The sequence below is a fragment of the Nematolebias whitei genome, chromosome 4 (assembly GCF_014905685.2).
Source record: "Nematolebias whitei isolate Nwh7 chromosome 4, NemWhi1, whole genome shotgun sequence".
NCBI lineage: Eukaryota > Metazoa > Chordata > Actinopteri > Cyprinodontiformes > Rivulidae > Nematolebias > Nematolebias whitei.
In genome coordinates this window covers 30,103,823-30,123,198 of record NC_056501.1, presented here as the reverse complement: position 1 = coordinate 30,123,198, position 19,376 = coordinate 30,103,823, and the positions used below count along the sequence as shown (strand labels likewise).

General features: G+C 39.9%; 1 protein-coding gene across 1 annotated transcript in view; it reads left to right on the top strand.

Annotated features, from left to right (window-relative positions):
* sh3tc2 (SH3 domain and tetratricopeptide repeats 2) overlaps positions 1-19,376 on the top strand; it is a 28,530-nt gene that overhangs the window by 654 nt on the left and 8,500 nt on the right. The window contains exons 2-16 of the mRNA XM_037675967.1: positions 1,114-1,212; positions 3,823-3,945; positions 5,640-5,767; positions 5,879-5,984; positions 6,096-6,239; positions 10,896-11,097; positions 11,210-11,283; positions 11,474-11,669; positions 11,867-12,003; positions 14,682-14,732; positions 14,832-15,118; positions 15,542-15,736; positions 17,371-18,231; positions 18,320-18,540; positions 18,639-18,805. Coding sequence (XP_037531895.1) covers positions 1,114-1,212; positions 3,823-3,945; positions 5,640-5,767; positions 5,879-5,984; positions 6,096-6,239; positions 10,896-11,097; positions 11,210-11,283; positions 11,474-11,669; positions 11,867-12,003; positions 14,682-14,732; positions 14,832-15,118; positions 15,542-15,736; positions 17,371-18,231; positions 18,320-18,540; positions 18,639-18,805 — 2,991 coding nt within the window. The remainder of the gene's footprint in view (positions 1-1,113; positions 1,213-3,822; positions 3,946-5,639; positions 5,768-5,878; positions 5,985-6,095; positions 6,240-10,895; positions 11,098-11,209; positions 11,284-11,473; positions 11,670-11,866; positions 12,004-14,681; positions 14,733-14,831; positions 15,119-15,541; positions 15,737-17,370; positions 18,232-18,319; positions 18,541-18,638; positions 18,806-19,376) is intronic.

The window sequence follows — 19,376 nt, the reverse complement described above, 5'->3', positions numbered from 1 at the left end:
GACTTGGTGTTTCTTAAATGAATGGCTCAATCCATGTTTCCCAGTGACGTTCAATACCCTCCCATATCCTGGAACCTTTCTGTAACAAATAGCACTTTTTGTTTCTAGCTAGTACTGCATGTGCCCCAATAAGATGTATGCAGTAAAGCTACAGCCAGAAGTCAATAAAGGTTTTGTTTAGATTACTTAATACTTTACCTGTTGTATACAGCCATTTCTGATCAGATTTATAAGCTAACAAGATCAAGACTAAATAATGCTGTCATATTAAAACAACTCCTAACTAAAAAAAATCCTAGTGTTTCATGAAAACACACCACTAACTGTTAGGCATAACACTTACATTTTGGCAGAAATGTGAAGGTATTTCTGCTGGAAGGGACCCTGTCTGTACAGGAAGTGCTACAGTTAGTTTTTTTTTCCCCGTTTGCTTGTGCAAATAACCACATAATTGTATGTAAATGCAATGAAAATGTTCATAGTCTAGCATTTGTATGAATCACTATGGACATTTTCACAATGGAGTTGTTTTAAGACAGCAGCAATCCAATTTGGTGTTATGCCATCTCAACTAGCCCTTAGACTGTCAGTCCAGGTAATAGTGCTATTTCTCCAACTGAGGTTGGTCTAAGAGCTATCTGCAACAGGTAAGATATTAGTTCTTCATTACATTTTCACAGAACCCAGTTTTAAAAAAATTCTGAACATTTAAGTTCAGCTTAAAAACAGCAATAATCTACTAAATATGTTAACCTGTTCTGTGTTTTTATTGAAAAAGTCTGTATAGTAATTGCTATAAATAATTGTTCCAGACCAAGAAATAGCTTAGCTCCTCATCTAAAGGCTCCATTGAACACATTAAAAAAAGCTCTGGAGGTGCTGATAAGCAAATTTAGTTTAATTTGGTTTGAGCCTGCCAAGCCATTTCCTTTACATTTTTCATGCTAAGACAAACCGAGCTAAGTGTATGCTGGCTGTGGCTTCATATTTACTGTACACAGAGAGGAGTGTTGGCATTGGGGAAGCACTTCTCAGAGCAGTAGCTTAAGTTGTATTGATCAGACATTATATAATGAAGAAAACATGCTAATATTTCTGCTTTCTCTTTGACAGACATCTCTCCTGCTGAGCTAGACGCTCTTTGGAGGGAACCACCCTACACACTTGGGGGAGCAAATGAACACTTCTTAGGAAACGACAACATGACTCAAGGTACAGTAGTCATGTCACCGAGAACAGCCACATATTAAAAACATACACGTAATATAACTTTTCAATAATATGGGATGCTATTAACACGTAAGCTTCATGCGAGCCAGATTCACTGTTGATTTCCTTCAGATCACACACTGAGGATGTGTTTGAGATATCCTTCCTGCACAGTAGAGCAAACAGAGGGAAACTTGTCACCACATTATTGGAAAAATATATATTTATGCAGTAGCCAGTGTGTGTGAATACGTCCTGCAGATACAAAGTATTTATATGTTTGACTCATTGAATCCCTGTTTGTATGCTGAGATAAATTGCTAAAACAAAATACAGACAAATAGCTGCAAGATGAACAGTGTACTGTCAGTAAAATGGCTCCAAAATTGTTCTAAACTGTCCAGATGACCTGACTGAACTTTGTTGTATTTATTTTTACCTGGATTATTGAGCATGAACGTTGATGTATAGAAAGTAACATTTTGCACAATCTCACCCAACACTGCAAAATCTTTGTGCTGAGAATTAGCTCTCAGCTACTACCACATCCAGTTTCACCCTAATATCTGTCAACGTGGCTGAGTTGTATTTTTGTGTTTTCAAAAGACAGTCTGTAGCTGCCATCCTGAATCTGGGTGTCTTCAGAAATTAATCTGTTTAAAGGAACACCCATTGATTACTTTCAGTTTTGAATCTAATTTCAGTTTAAGACAGATTTTACTGACACAGCAAACAAAAACAAACACATACACACATATAGCCAGCTGCCAAAAAGTGGGTGGGTGATAATACACAAAGACTGCAGTATGTGCAGCATATCCTGATGCATGCTCAACAAGCAGTTTGGCTTTCTTGGACTGTGAGATCAGTTTCTGATGGAGGACATTTGGAAGCTGAAATGTACTGCAAACCCACCCACACAGACCAGTATTTGCAGTTTGACTCACATCACCCTCTAGAGTACAAGTTGGGAGTCATCAGGACTCTGTACCACAGAGCAGACAGCGTCCCCACTAACTCAGGACACCCGCTTCGGATGTTATCAGCCATTAAATGGCCGTTATTAGTTGTTATCATCTCCATATATAGCGGTCAGACTGCCCCTCCTGTACCTCCCAGTGGGTTTAAAGTAGGTTGTTAGCATTGTTAGCGATGATAATAGGCTCTGTTTTTAACTTTGTTAGCGCTCATAATAGCTTCACGTGGTTAGGTTCAGAGTTAAGGGTCTGGCGATTAGGTTTATGGTCTTGGTTAGGTTTAGGCACAAGGGTAAGGGGGTTAAGTTTAGGGTTGGCCCTCAGGGTCAGATGTAAGCTTACATTTAGGAAAAAGGTTACAGAAGCTGCAAACAACTAAAAAGACACTTCCTGGTTTACCCCCGTGTGACGCTGCCTATTATCAGCAATAATAACAATAATAACGTAACTTTAAACCTACTAGGAGGTAGGTGGGACAGTTTGACCGCTACATATGGGGATGATAACAACTAATAACAGCCATTTAATGGACTGATAACATCTGAAGCTGCTCCTCAGGAGCCAGACAGAAGGAGAAATCCCAGCAGAGAAGAAACCAAAACAGGACTCCAGTCAGCCATCAGGTGAAAGGAGGAACCCAGACCCAGACCAGTGGTCATTCTGTATGTTGAGGGAGTATCAGAGAAACTGAGACGTTTATTTTCTAAACACAACGTCCCAGTGGCTTTTAAACCCCAAAATACATTACGACAAAGACTGGTTCATCCCAAAGATCCAGTCCCCCGACACAAACAGAGCAATGTTGTGTATGCTGTTCAGTGTCAGGAGGGCTGTGATCAGTCTTACATCGAGGAAACAAAACAGCCACTGGCCAAAAGGATGGCCCAGCACAGAAGATCAACATCATCAGGCCAGGACTCTGCGGTCTACACTCATCTCCAGGCCAGCGGTCACTCTTTCAAGGATGAAGATGTTCACATCCTGGACAGAGAGGAACGATGGTTTGAGAGAGGAGTAAAGGAGGCCATCTTTGTGAAAAGAAATCGTCCATCATTAAACAGGGGTGGAGGCCTCCGGGTTCAACTGTCCCCCTCTTACAATGCTGTGATTGCTAGTATCACTCAGCCCTCTGTGAATAGTAAACAGCCATCAGGGTGCTAATGATCCATTGTTAGACTGATGGTCCTCCTTTTACATGTGAACAATTAGTTCTGGATGTCACCTTCAAACTGGTGGATCCACCATGAGAAGAAGATGCTTATAAGACTGAGTTTGTTGCAGCTCCTCAGACTGAAGAAGTCTTTTGGACAAAAGACAAAACGTTTAAATAAAGAAGAATCTGTCCAGAGGACTTGACTCAACCTTGCTAGATGTGTGCAGCATGTTTTTGGTAAAAGCTACAAGTATTGTTTAAAATTACAAACAGTGATCACAATCTTGTGTCAAATGAAAACATGTTTAGTATAATGTGTCTCTCCTAACATCTCACACAGAATCCTAAAATATGTTTAACCAACAGCAGATTAGGCTCTTTTATCATTTGGTGATCTCCGTTTAGCCTTAAACAAGTGATCTTTAATTCACCATGAAATGTTTCCATATGTTTTTTTTATTATTATTATTGTTCTGTGAACAGGTGAGGAAGAGGACAGTCCAGTAGCAGACCCAGGTGAAGAAGAAGAAAATGAAAGCTACTGGAGGAAGAAAGATGCCTTCCTTCGAGGAAGTATCGTGTCAGTAGGAGATAAACATTCCTCAGGTACACACCAACCCATTTCCCTTTACCTGACGTGTTGGTCATTCAACTTGAAAGCTGAGTGACACAACTAGAAAAGCTGGTAGTCAACTGGGCTACCAACTTTTTATAAACCAGAGTAACGAGGCATTTGCAATGGGAAGTAGTTTTGTGAATACAGATGTAGCTTATTTCCTGTCTACTGATGTTTTACTCAGCAGTTCAGCTTCATCTATCACATCCCCCAGGTATTTCCTCTGAAATGGATTTAAATAGCTGTACCAGGAGTCCAGTAAAAGGCCTAATGGTTTAGTTATTCCTCGAGGGACTCAAATTGTGCTCACAAAGCATATCTTTGGAATGAAAGCTCTCACAGAAGATCTTTAATAAACTCATCAAAAAGTTTTCCCTCTTTTGCTTGGAGAGAACAAAACTTGTTCGGTTTGATCCTCCAACACCCCCTTCCCAGGTTTGCGAGTACCAATAGAAAAGAACATCAGAATATTCACGATTCAGGATTATTATTTATATTATTACCACCTGCCTGTCAAAAAACAGAGGTCATTTCCTGCTGATTGTGTGCTGTCTTGTTTGTATGGCTTTTAGAAAAAATATCATATAAACCCCTGGATTGATTTTAATGAAACTCATAGAGGGTGATCATTGGATGTACATCTACAACTGGGTAACATTTGGTGTCATTCTGAATCAAGATGGCTGCCAAAGCTAACAATCTTGTCAAACTCAAAAATTAATATACCTGCAAATTATACAAATATAGCAATACATTTTGGTTTGGTGTTAACTGAGGCCTTCACTACACTTTCTCTAACCCCAACACATTGCAAAATACTTGCTTAAAGCTTTGGCATTAACTTTTAGAGTCATCCTTCTCTGTCTGTTAGCAAAATATACAATGAAGCATTAGACTGATTTTAACAAAACTCTCAGAAAGTAATAATTTAAAGTACATCTACAAATAATTACCTTTGGGAGTTGACCTGGTTTTAAAATGGCTGCCATAGCTAATTGAACTTGGCAAATCCAAAAACATCTGTGCCCCAACAATTTTACAAACTTAAGCTTGGTGAGGTAGTTGAGAGTCATTTCCAACACGTACTCTGTGCATTACCGTAAAGCACAAGATCTTTATTTAAAAATTTCACATGCAAGATGGTGGGATACAATACGTGGGTATACGGAGCATACCCACTAGAAAAGCTTAAGAATTTCAATATGCCCACTTAAAAGTGTCCAATGATACATGACATATCATTAGGCACGTGTCATTGATATGTTAAACAGTAGTTAAACACTTCCGTAACAATCTATAGGTAAGTAGCGCTTGTTTATTACAATCGCTTATCCAGGGAATTATTGTATAATTACTTCTGTACTTACTACTTAATACTTGAACATGTTTTGCTTTGATACTGATTTATAAATTCTATAAATGTGTTTTAGTACAAAGCCAACTGCTGTAAAAAGTTTGTTGTACATCTATTCAAATATAAGCATCAGAGAAATTTGGAAATGTTCAATATGCTTAAAAATCAAAATAAATTGACGATTACATTGTACTAACCGGTGTACTTTGGTTTCTAAGCACAGTACACCCACTACAACAATGTAGACTGCACCACTGGTGGGTGGCATGTATTTCGTCAAGGAATGCTTGTTCTAATTAGGATGTTTTTATGCCTATCTCTGTTTTCTAGAAATCGTGCTCCTGTTTACTGGACGGAGGCGCTCCTGTGATGATCCCGACCACACCCTGCAGGAGGCTCTGCGCACACAACTCCGAGTGGTGGAGAGCAACAGCAAAGATGTCGCACAGCTCTTTAAAGTGAACCCTGATAATACAGACCCTCCACTGCAACATCTTTAATTTGCCTATAAAGTGCTCTGCATACATGAACGTGCAGCTGTAACCTGAGACTTGTTCCTGTTTCTGTAGGACTTGTCTGCTCGTCTCGTCTCTGTTTATGCAGAGAAGGATAGCTTTGTGCTCACATTCAAGACTGTGGAGGAGATCTGGAAGTTTTCAACGTACCTTTCATTAGGTAGAACGAATTAAATTATTTTAGTCCATCAAATTTATGCTTCACTATAGTCAGTATTTACTGGACTTTGGTCCTAGTATCAAAGTCTCAGTCGAGGTTTCTGTGGCCCAGGTTATGTGGCTCGTTGCTTGGAGAACTTCTTGTGTGATCAGTCGTTCTGGCTGGACCCAGAACTGCTCAGTGAGTTGGAGATCAATGTGACAGTGGACGAGGAACATCTGGCCACCCTCTACCTGGGACTTCTTCTACAAGAGGGTAAGCAATGCTCATTTTATGAATTTATACGTTTTAATAAATACAACAAACACAAAACAAAATAATAACTACTTTTTTTTTCATTTACCGTTTATTTAGACGGGTAGTCTCACTGAGTCACGAGAACTCATTTTCAAGAGAGACCTGTTTAGGGAGCAGATGGTGGGGGTTGAGGGTCTTGCTCAAGGGCCCAGAGTGGGGCAAATGAGGGTGGAGGCAGGTGTGGGTGTTTCGCCTTTTCCACCCACATTTTGATGTTAAAGGTATCAAGAGTTGCGACTTTCTGATCACAGGCCCATCTTCTCTAACCTTTGCGCCACCACTCCCCCAATAATTGTAATACATAATAATATAACATAATTTTTAACATTAGTTTAAATTTAGTTTTTCCAGATTAACCTATGCAGCAAGAATCTAGAAAAAAATAGATGTCCATTTTACTCAAAGGAAAAGTTCATGTGTGGAAAGTTCCTTTCTCCTAGTTTCTTTTTCCTCACGTAACATCAATGAAACCGTTTACTGAATATTTTATGATAAACTTCTTAACACATTACTGTTTTGTTTTGAAGTTTGTGAGATGTCACACAACTAGTCTTGACTGCCCCATTACTGTAGTGTCAATTTAGGTCAAAAAGCATAATAGCTTTTTACAGTTTGGGTAGTAAAGCGTCATGTGCTTGCCTGCTCTGTGTATGAAAATCCATACACAGGCTTCCCTTGTAAAAGAGATTTGTGATGTCTGAGAAATTTGCCTGGTTTAAAAAGTTTAACACTTTTTTCACTATTGTGGAATTGGTGGTGCAGAGGTTAAAGAAGGTCGTCGGTTCAACTCCCCGGAACGACATCATCAAAATATGGGTGGAAAAGGTGAAATACCCATACCTTCCTCCACCCTCATTTTCCCCACTCTGGGCCCTTGAGCAAGGCCCTTAAACCACAAGGCCCTTGTTTGGGACCATCTGCTCCCAAACACAAGTCTCTCTTTAAAATGTGTCCTCGTGACTCAGTGAGACTACCTGTATAAATAATGGTTAAATAAAATAAATAAAAAACTAATAATAACAAAACAACATTCTGTTCAGTTCTCCACTTAGCACACAACTTTTATTACAACTTCCCTAAATAAACTCTTGGGAATCCCTGTCTCGTATAAAAACTCTACATTCTGCATCAAATTTATTTATTTATTTGGTGTTAATGGTACTGACATGGGGCAGTACGGTGGCACAACTGGTAGAGCTGCTGCCTCTCAGAGAGCAGGTCCCTGGTTCAAATCTCGGTCCGGGGGCCCTGCTGGGTGGAGTTTACATGTTCTCTCTGTGCATGCGTGGATTTTCTCCAGGTACTCCAGTTTCCTCCCACAGACCAAAAACATGCATGTTAGACTGATTGGTAACTCTAAATTGTCCCTAGGTGTGAGTGAGAGAGTGAATGGTTGTTTGTCTCATTTGTCTCTATGTGGCCCTGTGATGGACTTGCGACCCATCCAGGGTGTACCTCGCCCCTCGCACAGTGACTGCTGGACATGGGCACCAGCGACCCCCGTGACCCAAAATGGAATAAGCGGGTAAAAGATGGATGGATGGTACTGACATGTTTGTAACTCGCTTACAAACTCCTTATCAGTGGAGATACTCAGCTGCAGATGCAAAAAATACACTAGCCTTCAAAATAAAAGCATGCTTTTAAAATCCTGTTTTTAAAATAAAAGCAGAAATTTTAGATTTGTAAACAGAACGATTTATGTCAAATTTCAAAATTTTCACTTTGTATCTCCCCTGGGCTGGATGGAGATGGTTAACAGATTGATTGAGGCTAGCTGGCTTCGAGATGCTCACGAGAGCTTTAGAATCTGGGCCTTTTATTTTGTTTTAACTAATTCCAGTAACCATTTGAGCCTTTTTATTTTATTCTCTTTTTTAAAAGACTCCAAACAACACTGACACAGACTTAATGGCTTGACCAGTGGTGTTCAGTCTTAGTTCTCAAGGGCCACTGTTCTGCATGTTTTAGTTGTTTCCCTGTTCTTCTGTTTCTTCTGTTTTGATCTGTTTCATGTTGCTGCTGATCTGTTTCAATGTTGATGTGTTCATGCGTGCACATCTGCTCACAGACTCATGTTCATGTTTGTGCTGATGTTCAATGTTTTATGTTATGAGTGCTTAGTGTATATTTAGTTGATGTTTTTCTTAGTTCATATCTTAGATGTTATTACTGTTTTTCTTATACATTTTATTGTTGGATGTAACTGGGACCCTGTGTACATAATTTCGCTCCACCACATGTACCACATGAGGTGCGAATGACAATAAAGAAACTCTGACTCTGACTCTGACTCTGACTTCTGCAAGTCTTCAAGTTCTGCAGAGGCCTGTTAATCACTCATTCATTCAAATCAGGTGTGTCCAAGCAGAGAAACATCTAATGCAAGGCAGTGGCCACCAAGGACCAGGATTGGACACCCCTGGACTACTTATTCATTCAATCATGTTAAAGGTGGCACAGTGGTAGTGGTTAGCAATGTGGAGCATCCAAGCAACAGATTGTCTTTCTGTTTGACATTTGCATATTCTCACTGTGCTTGTGTGAGTTTTCTCTGGTGTTCTGGTTTTCTCCCACGGTCTAAAAACATGGAAGTTTGGTTAACTTGTGATTAAATATAGCCTTTATTGTGTGTGTGTACAGTTGCTCTGTTAGCAACTGTACCTGCATAATGTCGCTACGGTTGGAAGCATCTTATCTGAGGGTGATGCCGAGGGGCTGGTTCATGTGTTTGTCATGTCTGGACTGAACTACTGCAATGGTTTGTTATCTGGGTGTCCAAAAACTTCTTTAAAGTCTTCAGTTAATTCAAAATGCTGCTGCCAGACTCTTAATTGGAGTTAGTAGGAGAGATTATATCTCTCCAGTTTTAGCTTCTCTCCATTGGCTCCCTGTCAAATCCAGAACAGAATTCAAAATCTTACTTCTAACCTACAAAGCTCTCAACAACCTAGCTCCATCTTATATTCCAAGATCTTATTGTTCCATATTTTCCCAGCGGAGAGCTTCGTTCTCGGACTGCGGACTTGCTCGCAGTTTCTGGGGTTTTCCGGGGGTGGTGGGATCTTTTGGTTGTCTGGCTCCTCTATTCTGGCTGACTTCCAGTTTCTGTCCGCAAGGCTGACACAATGGGACTGGGCTTGAGGCTTGCCTTTTGGTTGGGTCATGTAGTTGGGGTTGGCTTGTTGTGCTGCCTTGGGCTTGGACTGCTGGAGGAAAGATTGACCTAATTTCCTTAAATGAATTGTTAAAATTGAATAGTTTTTATATGATACTATTTCTATCTTAACATGATTCTTGACCTGCCATTGTGTATCTGTTCCTCTCAAACCCAGCCGGTCGAAGCAGATGGCCGCTTGTCCTGAGCCTGGTTCTGCTAAAGGTTTCTTTCTCGTGAGCAGGGGTCTGCAACCTTTACGATCAAAAGAGCCATTTCTGCCCCTTTGTTCACTAAATTAAACGTGTCCGGAGCCACAATACCTGCTACAACTGGGATTCTCAACTGGTGGCTCATGGACCACTTTAAGTTGGTTGGAGGGCGCTTTTCTGGACATTAGGGGTGGTTTTATAAAACAAAAAATATCTAATGATTTTTAACATTCATTGATATTTTGATACTCTAAGACAAAATAAAAGAGATTCATGTAAAGAAGGAAAACATAATATAGTTTTTTCCGTTTCTATAAACTCAACAATAAACTATGCATTCTTATATAATTTTATTAATTGTAGAAAAATTACGTATCCTATGTTGAGGAAATAAAGCATAAAGTGAAAGCGAATATGTTTTACTCCTTGTGATGTTTCTACTAGTCATATATTTGCAAAATAAATTACAAGAAAACAGCTAAAACTAGCCCTTTTAGTTGTTGTTTGTATAACAACCAATAAAATTCTGTTTTTTGTCAGTTTTAGTCAAAGCTTGAACGAGCCACTGAAGAGGGACCAAAGAGCCGCATGTGGCTCCAGAACCGCAGGTTGCAGACCCCTGCTCATGAGGGAGTTTTTTCTTTCCACTGTCGCCTTCATGCTTGCTCAAGAGGCGAGTCTGTGATGGAGTTAAATTCAAAGCAGTCTGCTCCTCAGATAAATAGTGTTATTATTTTTATATACTGTATGAATGTTTCTGTTCAGTGCCCTGAGATGACTTCAGTTGTGACTTGGCACTTTATAAATAAACTGAATGAATTGATAGTCATGTGATTGACTGATAAGCTTTTTGTTCTTCATAACTTCTCAAAGCTGCAACTGGATACCAGGATGTCTCAGTCTTAACTTTAACCGCACAAATCATTTTGTGTCTTTTATCAGAATGATTCCACCACTTTGTAAAGTACATCTCTGCTTCTTCATGCTCAGGCATCTCTACTGTTCCTCTAGAAAAATGCCTCATAAAAACTATAAAAACTGCACTGCTAGCAAATACTGAAGAAAATTGCATTATCCTAATAGAGGAGACGTTATACACCATCCATCATTTATGACTGAATGAGGGCACAGTGTGTGACGTGAGCAAAAAAGCAAAATCTTGAAATGCTTTTAGCGAAACCAACATCTTTAACTGAAAACATTTTTGCGTATTTTGATTTCTACAAGCTTTCCGTCTCATTGCAGGGTCCTTCTTCGCCAAGGCTCTGTTCACTGGAAGTGAGCAGGATGAAGACGATGAAGAGAAGCTGTCGTTCAAAAAGAATGACCTGCTTATGGTGCGAGACACCAGGCAGGACAGCATGTGGGAGGGCACCATGCTCTCCACAGGAAACCACGGCCTGGTGCCCGTCAGCGCCATGCAGCCGCTGCCTTACCCCTTCTATCAGTGAGTCACCTCAGTTCACTTTAACCATAAATAAGAAAACTACATACTCTTCACCAAGAGGCAGAGGGAATTTGACATAGGTTTTGTTTAATCTTACTTCCTGTTTGGCCAGGTGGTTCCTAAGGAAGTATCCAGGCCATGCAGGATGCTCACCAGCAGAAAAGGAACTGTTCGAACATTCGATCGGTAAAACTATTCTGCATATAATAAACCACACATAGTAAACATCAGGACTTCTCTGAATCCTGTTTGATTCCACAATAACACTTTGTTTGCATGCACTGAAAATGTATATTTTGTGTCACAAAATGTTTAGTCTATATTAGTCCTGACAATCTCATTCTTGTGTCTCGTTCCTGCTCATTAAATCCCCCAGTGAGTGGTTCGTGTGTAGCTGTAGTTGACTACTGTCCAGCAGCACCAGATGAGCTCCAGCTGAACCTGGGGGACATTGTGGACATCCAGGGTCTTCTGCTCCGAGGAGTGGACATGTTTATTGGGAAACATTCATCCACAGAACACATTGGTTTTGTTCACAGAGCTCATGTCAAACCTCTAAACATCACACCCTTGTAAGATTTTTTTTTTTTTAAAACAAACGCTTGAAATTACAAGTCCTTTTTATTTTGAAATATTTTATTACATTTAAATTTGCTAACTCTTGTTCAGAGATTTTTCTCCTTTCTTCTATGAAAGTGTTATGAAGTGTGTTTGAGGTCTGGGCAGGGTGAGATGGAATCGTAATGCTTTTTTTGTTTTGTTCCTTCAGAGATGGACAACTGGTTTTTCTGACTGAGGAGGAGAAGACCAGTCTGGCTCAGGTTAACCTGTGCAGCACAGAGCCAAGTGACAGCAGCATGCTGGAAAGACTTTTCTCCTCTGATATCAGCTCCGTGTACAGGCTAGGTAAATGAATGACTGGGCTGATCTAGATATGTTGTTTTGTCAGCTAGAAACAACATGTGCGAAAGCAGCATACCTGAAATACAGGTCGTGTTTGGCCTCAGCTCGTTTCCAAAATAAAGAATAATAATGGTGATTCATTCATTCAAGAAAATCTGGTTTCTGTCTGACCTCTTTGTAAGTTGACTTGGACTATAAATAGTATGGTGTACAGTAGGGGCGCAACGGTACGCTAAAATCACATTTCGGTTCGATTCAGTTTCAAGGAGGGCTCGGTTTGGTTAATTTTCGGTACAAAAAAGGCCAAAATAAAGACTTACAAAATGTTTCTTTTGAAATTATGCCAAGTAAACAAGTTCAGTCATTACAGACTTTTTAGCTGGAGGTGATCTGGTGGATGAAGAAGACTCAGCTGCTGTCGTCGTTGACATCCTCAGACTACAAACAACACAGAGATTAAAAACAAAAATTGAGTTAATAAGATTATAATTTTACATTTAAAAAGTTAATTAGATCACAGTAATACAATAACAGTACCTCTTCTTGCACGGTCATCATTTCTGATATGAGGTGGTTGAATATTCTCTCTCGCTCATCATCCCTGTGGTAGGGCTTTAATCTGGTCCAGGGCTTGTTGACGATCAGTTTTAGCTTTTTCATAAAGTGCTGCTACAACATTTTGGCTGAAGTGTGAACATGATGGGATGTCGTAGGGAGCGGGGCTCAAGAACTTTAGAGCCGGTGCATCACCAACAGAATATGGACGTAGATCCAGAGCTTTAAAAACTCCTACAGCTTGTGTTGTTGCTTTGGACCGATCTGAATTACCTGATAAAGGATGTTTAAATGCTGCTATCGGTATTTGCACCAAGCTGCTAGAAGAGACGTTCGCATTCGGATTATGTCGTTTCAAGAGCGTTAACAAGTTAGATGTGTTGCCTGCTGCAGATCCAATCTCCGTGAAACAACGTCGACACACAGCTTTGGATTTGTTCACTTGTCTTTTAACAAGAAAGCCATAATGGTCCCAAACATGAGACCACAACGAGATGGCTTGTTCGTTGCCTGCTAGGCTGCTAATTCTATGCATGCTGCAAGATAGCGCCATGCTGAAACACGCTTAGGAACTTTAGTTCCGTGGCGCATAATCTCTCGTTAATAAAATTTAACGAGTGAAAAAATAACCAAAACGGTACACACGTGGACCGAACCGTCCATGACATACCGAAACGGTTCAATACACCCACATGTACCGTTACACCACTAGTGTACAGTATTTGTAAACCCTAAACACTTGTCTCTGTGCTACTAAAAAGTGCCAGTCAAATTATATTTAAAGGAATACTTCCGATCTTTGGAAATGAGGTCTTGTGGAAAGGTTATCAACTGTTTGCAGCTGAGTGTGAAGCGGCTGAGATGACAGTCAACTCCTCAAAGTCTGAGACCATGGTTCTCAACCAGAAATGGGTGGAATGCACCCTCCGGGCGTTGGGGAGAGGGTTTGCCTCAGGTGGAGGAGTTCAAGTATCTGGATGTCTTGTTCACGAGTGTTGGGAGGATGGAGCAGGAGATGGATCGACAGATTGGGGCCTCGTCCTCAGTAATGGGAGCATTGCATCGGTCTGTCTTGGTGAAGATAGAGCCAAGTTGAAAGGCAAAGATCTCGATTTACTGGTCTGTCTATGTTCCCACCTTCCTACTGTATGATCATGAGGTTTGGATCATGATCGAATGAATGAGATAATGAATACAAGCAGCCAAAATGGGCTTCGTTCGCAGAGTGGTCGGGCTTAGCCTTAGAGATGGGGTGAGGAGCGCTGTCATCCAGGGGGAGCTTGGAGTAGAGCTGCTGCTCCTTCATGTTGCAAGGAGTCAGTTGAGGTGGTTCAGGCATCTGATTAGGATGCTTCCCTTTAGAGGTTTTCTGGGCACGTCCCACTGGTAGGAAGCCTCAGGGACGACCCAGAAGTTGCTGGAGGGACTGTGTATGTTCTTTGGCCTGGGCGTTCCCCCAGAGCGAGGAGAGGGATGTCTGGGTTTCTCTCCTCGACCTGTTGCCTCTGTGACCAGATTACGGATTAGCAGTAGAAGATGGATAAAAAAGATTACAAACAAAAAGATTTTACTAGATTTAGCTGCTTTTTAAAATCTAAACTTTGAGGTTCTGATTTTTTTTAATTTGGGTTTTGTGAAAAGGTTGTAAAGAAATAATATCATACCTGTAACCTGTTGCAGTTTAAAAAAATAACTAACATTCCATAGAATGAGGGATTTTTGTCATTTTAAAACAATTTAAATCCTTGAAATGTCATTGCAGTTCATGTGATCACTTTTTTAACATTTACATCACTGTCAGTTTCACATTACATCATAAGTCTGTCAAAAGTTTTACAACATTTGGAAGCTGGAAATTCCCCAGACTAAATTAGAAAAAAATAGGATTACATTTATTTTAAGATGTCAGCAATCCACTTTGGTCCTGGTTTTATTCAGATTAGACATTAGCTAATTAATCCAGTCAGAATTACAATCTATTTATCCTTATTGAGGTTGTTCAAAAAACAATCCAAAACAAGTAAGATATTATTTGTTTATGACTTCCACAGAAGCCTACATCCAAAAATCAGAACTATATCGCTTCAGACACATAAATACTGAAACAGCTTCTGGTTTGTTTCCAGATCGATTGGATGAGTCAGACTTCATGTACATCCTGGGTCATCCAAAACACGGTAAAGTTCAAATGTTTTAAACATTGAAGTAGTTTTAAAGGTTTAAATTTGATATTTTTATCTGATTCCTTCAATGCTCATACTCATTTGTCTTTACAGATCATACAGGCTTTTTGAGCACTCGACAGAGCCTCATGTCCGAAAGAAGTGAGGGGACAACCATCTACCAGTCCTCTCCTCATGCCTCCATCACCTCTCCCCGCATCTCCCACAATCCTCTGCCACGAGAGGGAGAGCGCTTATCTTTCAGTATGGATGAGACGTTCAGAGGTCTGGACGAGTTCCATGAAGATCCATCTTTCTTCCTAGAAGAGAACAGCTGGGACGGGGAAGAGTCTGAGCTCAGTGACCCCACACTGACTCTGCTCAACCAGGAGCACTTCCAGGTCAGGAGGAATCACAGTTGTTTCATTCCCTATTTTATTGTAAAACCACCAAGAACTGTATATCAAGTCTGTTTTAATCATCATCAAGTGGGGGTTAATAAAACCTGGACAAAAACCCAGAGATAAAAAGCTTCTATCCAAAATTCTCAACAATGTATCATTCATGTCATTAATAAATATAGAACAGGAGGTCATCGCCATACTTATCCACAAATCAGCACATGAGCACAAATGTCTTCGCTTGAAGAGGCTACCAAAGGGCCTGGCAAAGTTTTGCATGACAGCGCTTCTTTGACATTCGTCATGATTCAGAACGCAAATTATTTCAACTGAACCTGCATAAGACAGAATGATTTGTCAAATTATTTGCACTGGTTTTAGCCACAACGAACTCTAAAACCTTGTGTTTGTTGTCTCTGCCAGGAGGATTTCCTGCCCCTGTATGACCTACAGTGTTCTTTCCTGTGGATGACCTTCAGCGGTAAGAATGAGAAGGAGCTGTCAGGACATCTTGAGAGTGTCAGGGAGTGCGCCAAGAGGATGGGCATGCACTGGGCCCATCGGCGTGCGTGTTTTGTACTGGGTAGACTGTGTGCCAGGAAGCTGAAGTTCTCCCAGGTATGTGCAAATGTGGGAAAATATGTACTGTAGACATTGTTTTTTTTTTTTCAATGTTAGGGTTTTACATATCAGGACAAGAAAATAACAATCTGGTCTAACCAGGTTCTAAAATTAATCAAATCTAACCTCATCTATGCAAAGACATACAACAAATTCTACCACATATTTACTCACTGAACAAAAACAGACAACATGGAAAAGTTTTGTGTAAAAAAACAAACAAGTGTTTCAAACAACAAAAACTTAAAGTAGTAATTTTCCAAGATTTTAGTTGGGTTAAGATCTAGGAATATGAATGGACAATTGCAGCACTTCTAGATTTTTGGGACAATTGTCCTGTTGATTTATGACTAGGCTTGATCTAAGCTATGTTTTTTTCTTTTTACATTTGTTAGTAAACCTTGGATTTTTATATTAGACCACTAGATGGTATTCCGCTTTTATATTTGGGAGCATTTGTAAAAATATACCGGGACATCGTTCAGCTCACCCCAGAAAAGGTACGCCTTTTCCGGTCAGAGTCATTGCGGAGTCCCGCCTCTTGTCTCGTCCAGTAAAATCATTTTAGTTTGGGTGTAAACAGGAAAAACTCACTTGTAGTGTGCACAAGTAAACATTTAGTACTAAAAATCAGTTTCACATGCATGCAATCCACAGAATAGGATGTTCCACGGCTGACGGCTGCAGACTATCGGTGGCTTAGCCAAAGACAGGACGTAGTTAGGTGGACTGTGCACCTGCAGCTCACTCGTATATTCAAGCCAAGTAAAAAACTATTTTAAAACTAGCTATTCTATCATGAGCAAAATAAAAAAAAATATGAAGAAAATAATAATTAAAACACAAATATGATTAGAATGAATTATCTATGTCCAAGAGCGGGTGACATGACGAAGTCTGATCTCATTTCCAGCTACAGGATCTGAAGGGCCCGATGTCCTGGAGGATGGTTACAAAACTGGACTAATTAAAAAAAAAATATTCAAAATAAAAAATAACAATCATCATCATTTTGGGTGTATTGATGAGGGAAAGCATATTTTAATTGATTTTCTTTTTAAATTGATGTAAAATAAATATTTTGTGAATTTTTGAAAAACTGATTTTTTTTTGGTAACAAAAGACCATTAAAGAGTTAAAATAATAATTAAAAAAAAGTTCTTTCAATTCAATATTTTCGTTCAGGCTGAAATAGTTTTAAAATGCTGACTTTTTTTGTGGGGGGGGAAAAAAAAGTTTTTTTTTTTTAGCTGTTAAATAAAGTGGTTAATTTTTCCTCTAAGGAGCAGAGCTGGTCAATATGAAGTTAAAGCACAATACAAGGGTTAACTTGATCAGCAGCTGATAGTTCCTCTCTTAAATCCCATGGAAGCAACAATGGTGGAGTTAAATTTTTGCAGTTATTTTAAGCCTTTGTTTTGATGAGTAAATAATAACGGTGGAATTTGTTGTGTTTTGGTACACTTGAGGTTGAGTTTGAAAATATGTTTTAAATAGGAGAAGAATATAATTTTTTTTGCCTGATAAAAAAAAAAAAACTATAGAAATGAAAGACATGGGTTTTATATTTTCTCATGACTGGGAATCTGGTGAGTTTGCATCTTTTTGTAATCATTTTCTTTCCTCCTCAGGCTCGTGTATACTATGAAGAAGCTATGAGCGTTCGTGTTGATGGTTTTTCTGACATTCCACTCCTTGTGACTCTCTTCACCAACCTCACTGCCATCTACTTGAAGCAACGTATGAATGACAAGCTGCCCCACATTCTGGAGAAGGCCAGTGCTCTGCTCCTCTGCCTTCCCTGTCACACCTTCACATCCGAAGATGAAGTAGAACTGCTGAAGCTGCTCCTGAGGAGATCAGTCATCTTAGGTGACAAATACTTGGAGGCTCGCGTCTGCTACCTCATCTCCAGCCTCTTCCTGCTCCGGAGGAAGACTGATGATGCTCTTCCCTTTGTTGAACGACTCCAGTTCCTATCAGCGACACTGTCAACCTCTGAGGGGGATCCTATTGCTCCTGTAGATCTTAACTGGCTCTTGAGCTGGCTATATCATCAAAAATACATGCCTTACTTAGCTTTAGCCTCTCTTAGCCTAGACTCAAGGCAAGACCATTCACTCAGTGATGCCTTTTTGAAGATTGAGTTGTTCATCAGAAACTCTGTTCGTCTGAACCCAAGCTGGAAGGAAGGAACTTCCATCCTTCCAGCTCAGATTGTGGTTTACCTGCATCAGGCCCTGGTGATAGCTGAGAAGGGGGACGACATGAAGATGCGAAGGGACTTGTGTTTGGGCCTGGCCTCGGTTTACCAACAGTATGGTGCACTTTATAAGGCAGTGAACTGTGCCCAACAAGCTGTGGAAACAGGGAGCCACATCAATGAGGAGGATGGCTTTGAGGCCTCTGTGCTCCTTGGATGGCTGATGGTGTTGACGGGCCAGGCTGAGAGAGCCCTGAGTATTCTTGAACCACTGCTAACATCCTTGCAGGTACAACAGCCAATAGTAAACAAAAAAGCCATTTATTTTCTAATAAGCATAAATTTTGATCAGAGTCTTTGCGTAAATCTCTCTACAGAGCACAGACAGTCCTACTCAGCGAGGAGTGATCCATAACCTCTTGGCTTTGAGCCTAAGGCATCAGGGCCAAATTCGAAAGGCAGGCTGGCATCTCCACTCTGCCTTGGTGATCTCTAGAGAAAGTGGAAACCAAAGAAATCAGGCCCTGGCACTGGCCAACCTGGGCTGTCTGGCACTGGATGCTGGGGCATTTTTGGTTGCTGAACGTTTCCTGGTCAGGTCAGTTGCTCGACTAACGGATACATTCTAAATGTTCTCACAGAAAATGAGTTTAAAACAAAAGCCTTCACACTGCTAATTTTTTTTTTCTAAACTAGATCTTTGTGCCTTTTTCTGGATCTCTGGGAGAGCCCCACAGACGAGGAGCATGTTCAGACCTACCTTTGGCTTGGACGAAGCTACAAGGACAGAGGAAGGAATCAGGACATCAGGACATGTTATGAAATGGGGCTGTTAATTGCACTACATGCCAAAAACTTGCACAGTAAGTATCTTCTCAACCACTAACAGAATGATTATTTAGTTTGATGTAAGTAGGTGGCATTTAAATCATGTAAAAAGTATTCAAATGTTGTTTTTTGCAAAAATTGAGTGTTTTCCTCTGTTTTCAATAAAAAAAAAACTACAAAGTAAATGTATAAAATATAAACAACACTTGATATAAAAAACACTCCTATGAAAAATTATATTTTCGCTTTGTAGATACCATTTTGACTAGAATTATGAGCTATTGGCTAGTCTGAACAGGGCCAAGACTTAAAAAAAATATACAAAATCTGTTTATTGAAGAGCACAAATACACAGCATTTATTTAAAAACACAATGTAGTCAAGTCAAGTCAAATTTATTTATAAAGCCCTTTTAAAACAGCAGCTATTATCAAAGTGCTTGAGGGTAACGTAATCAGTTTTCCTTGCATATTTGTCTTTTTATTTTTGTATACAAACAATACACAGTAGGCCACAGTTTCTAACATATCACAAACTTAGCTCTAATTTGTCATGGTCAAACCCAATATATATATATATATATATATATATATATATATATATATA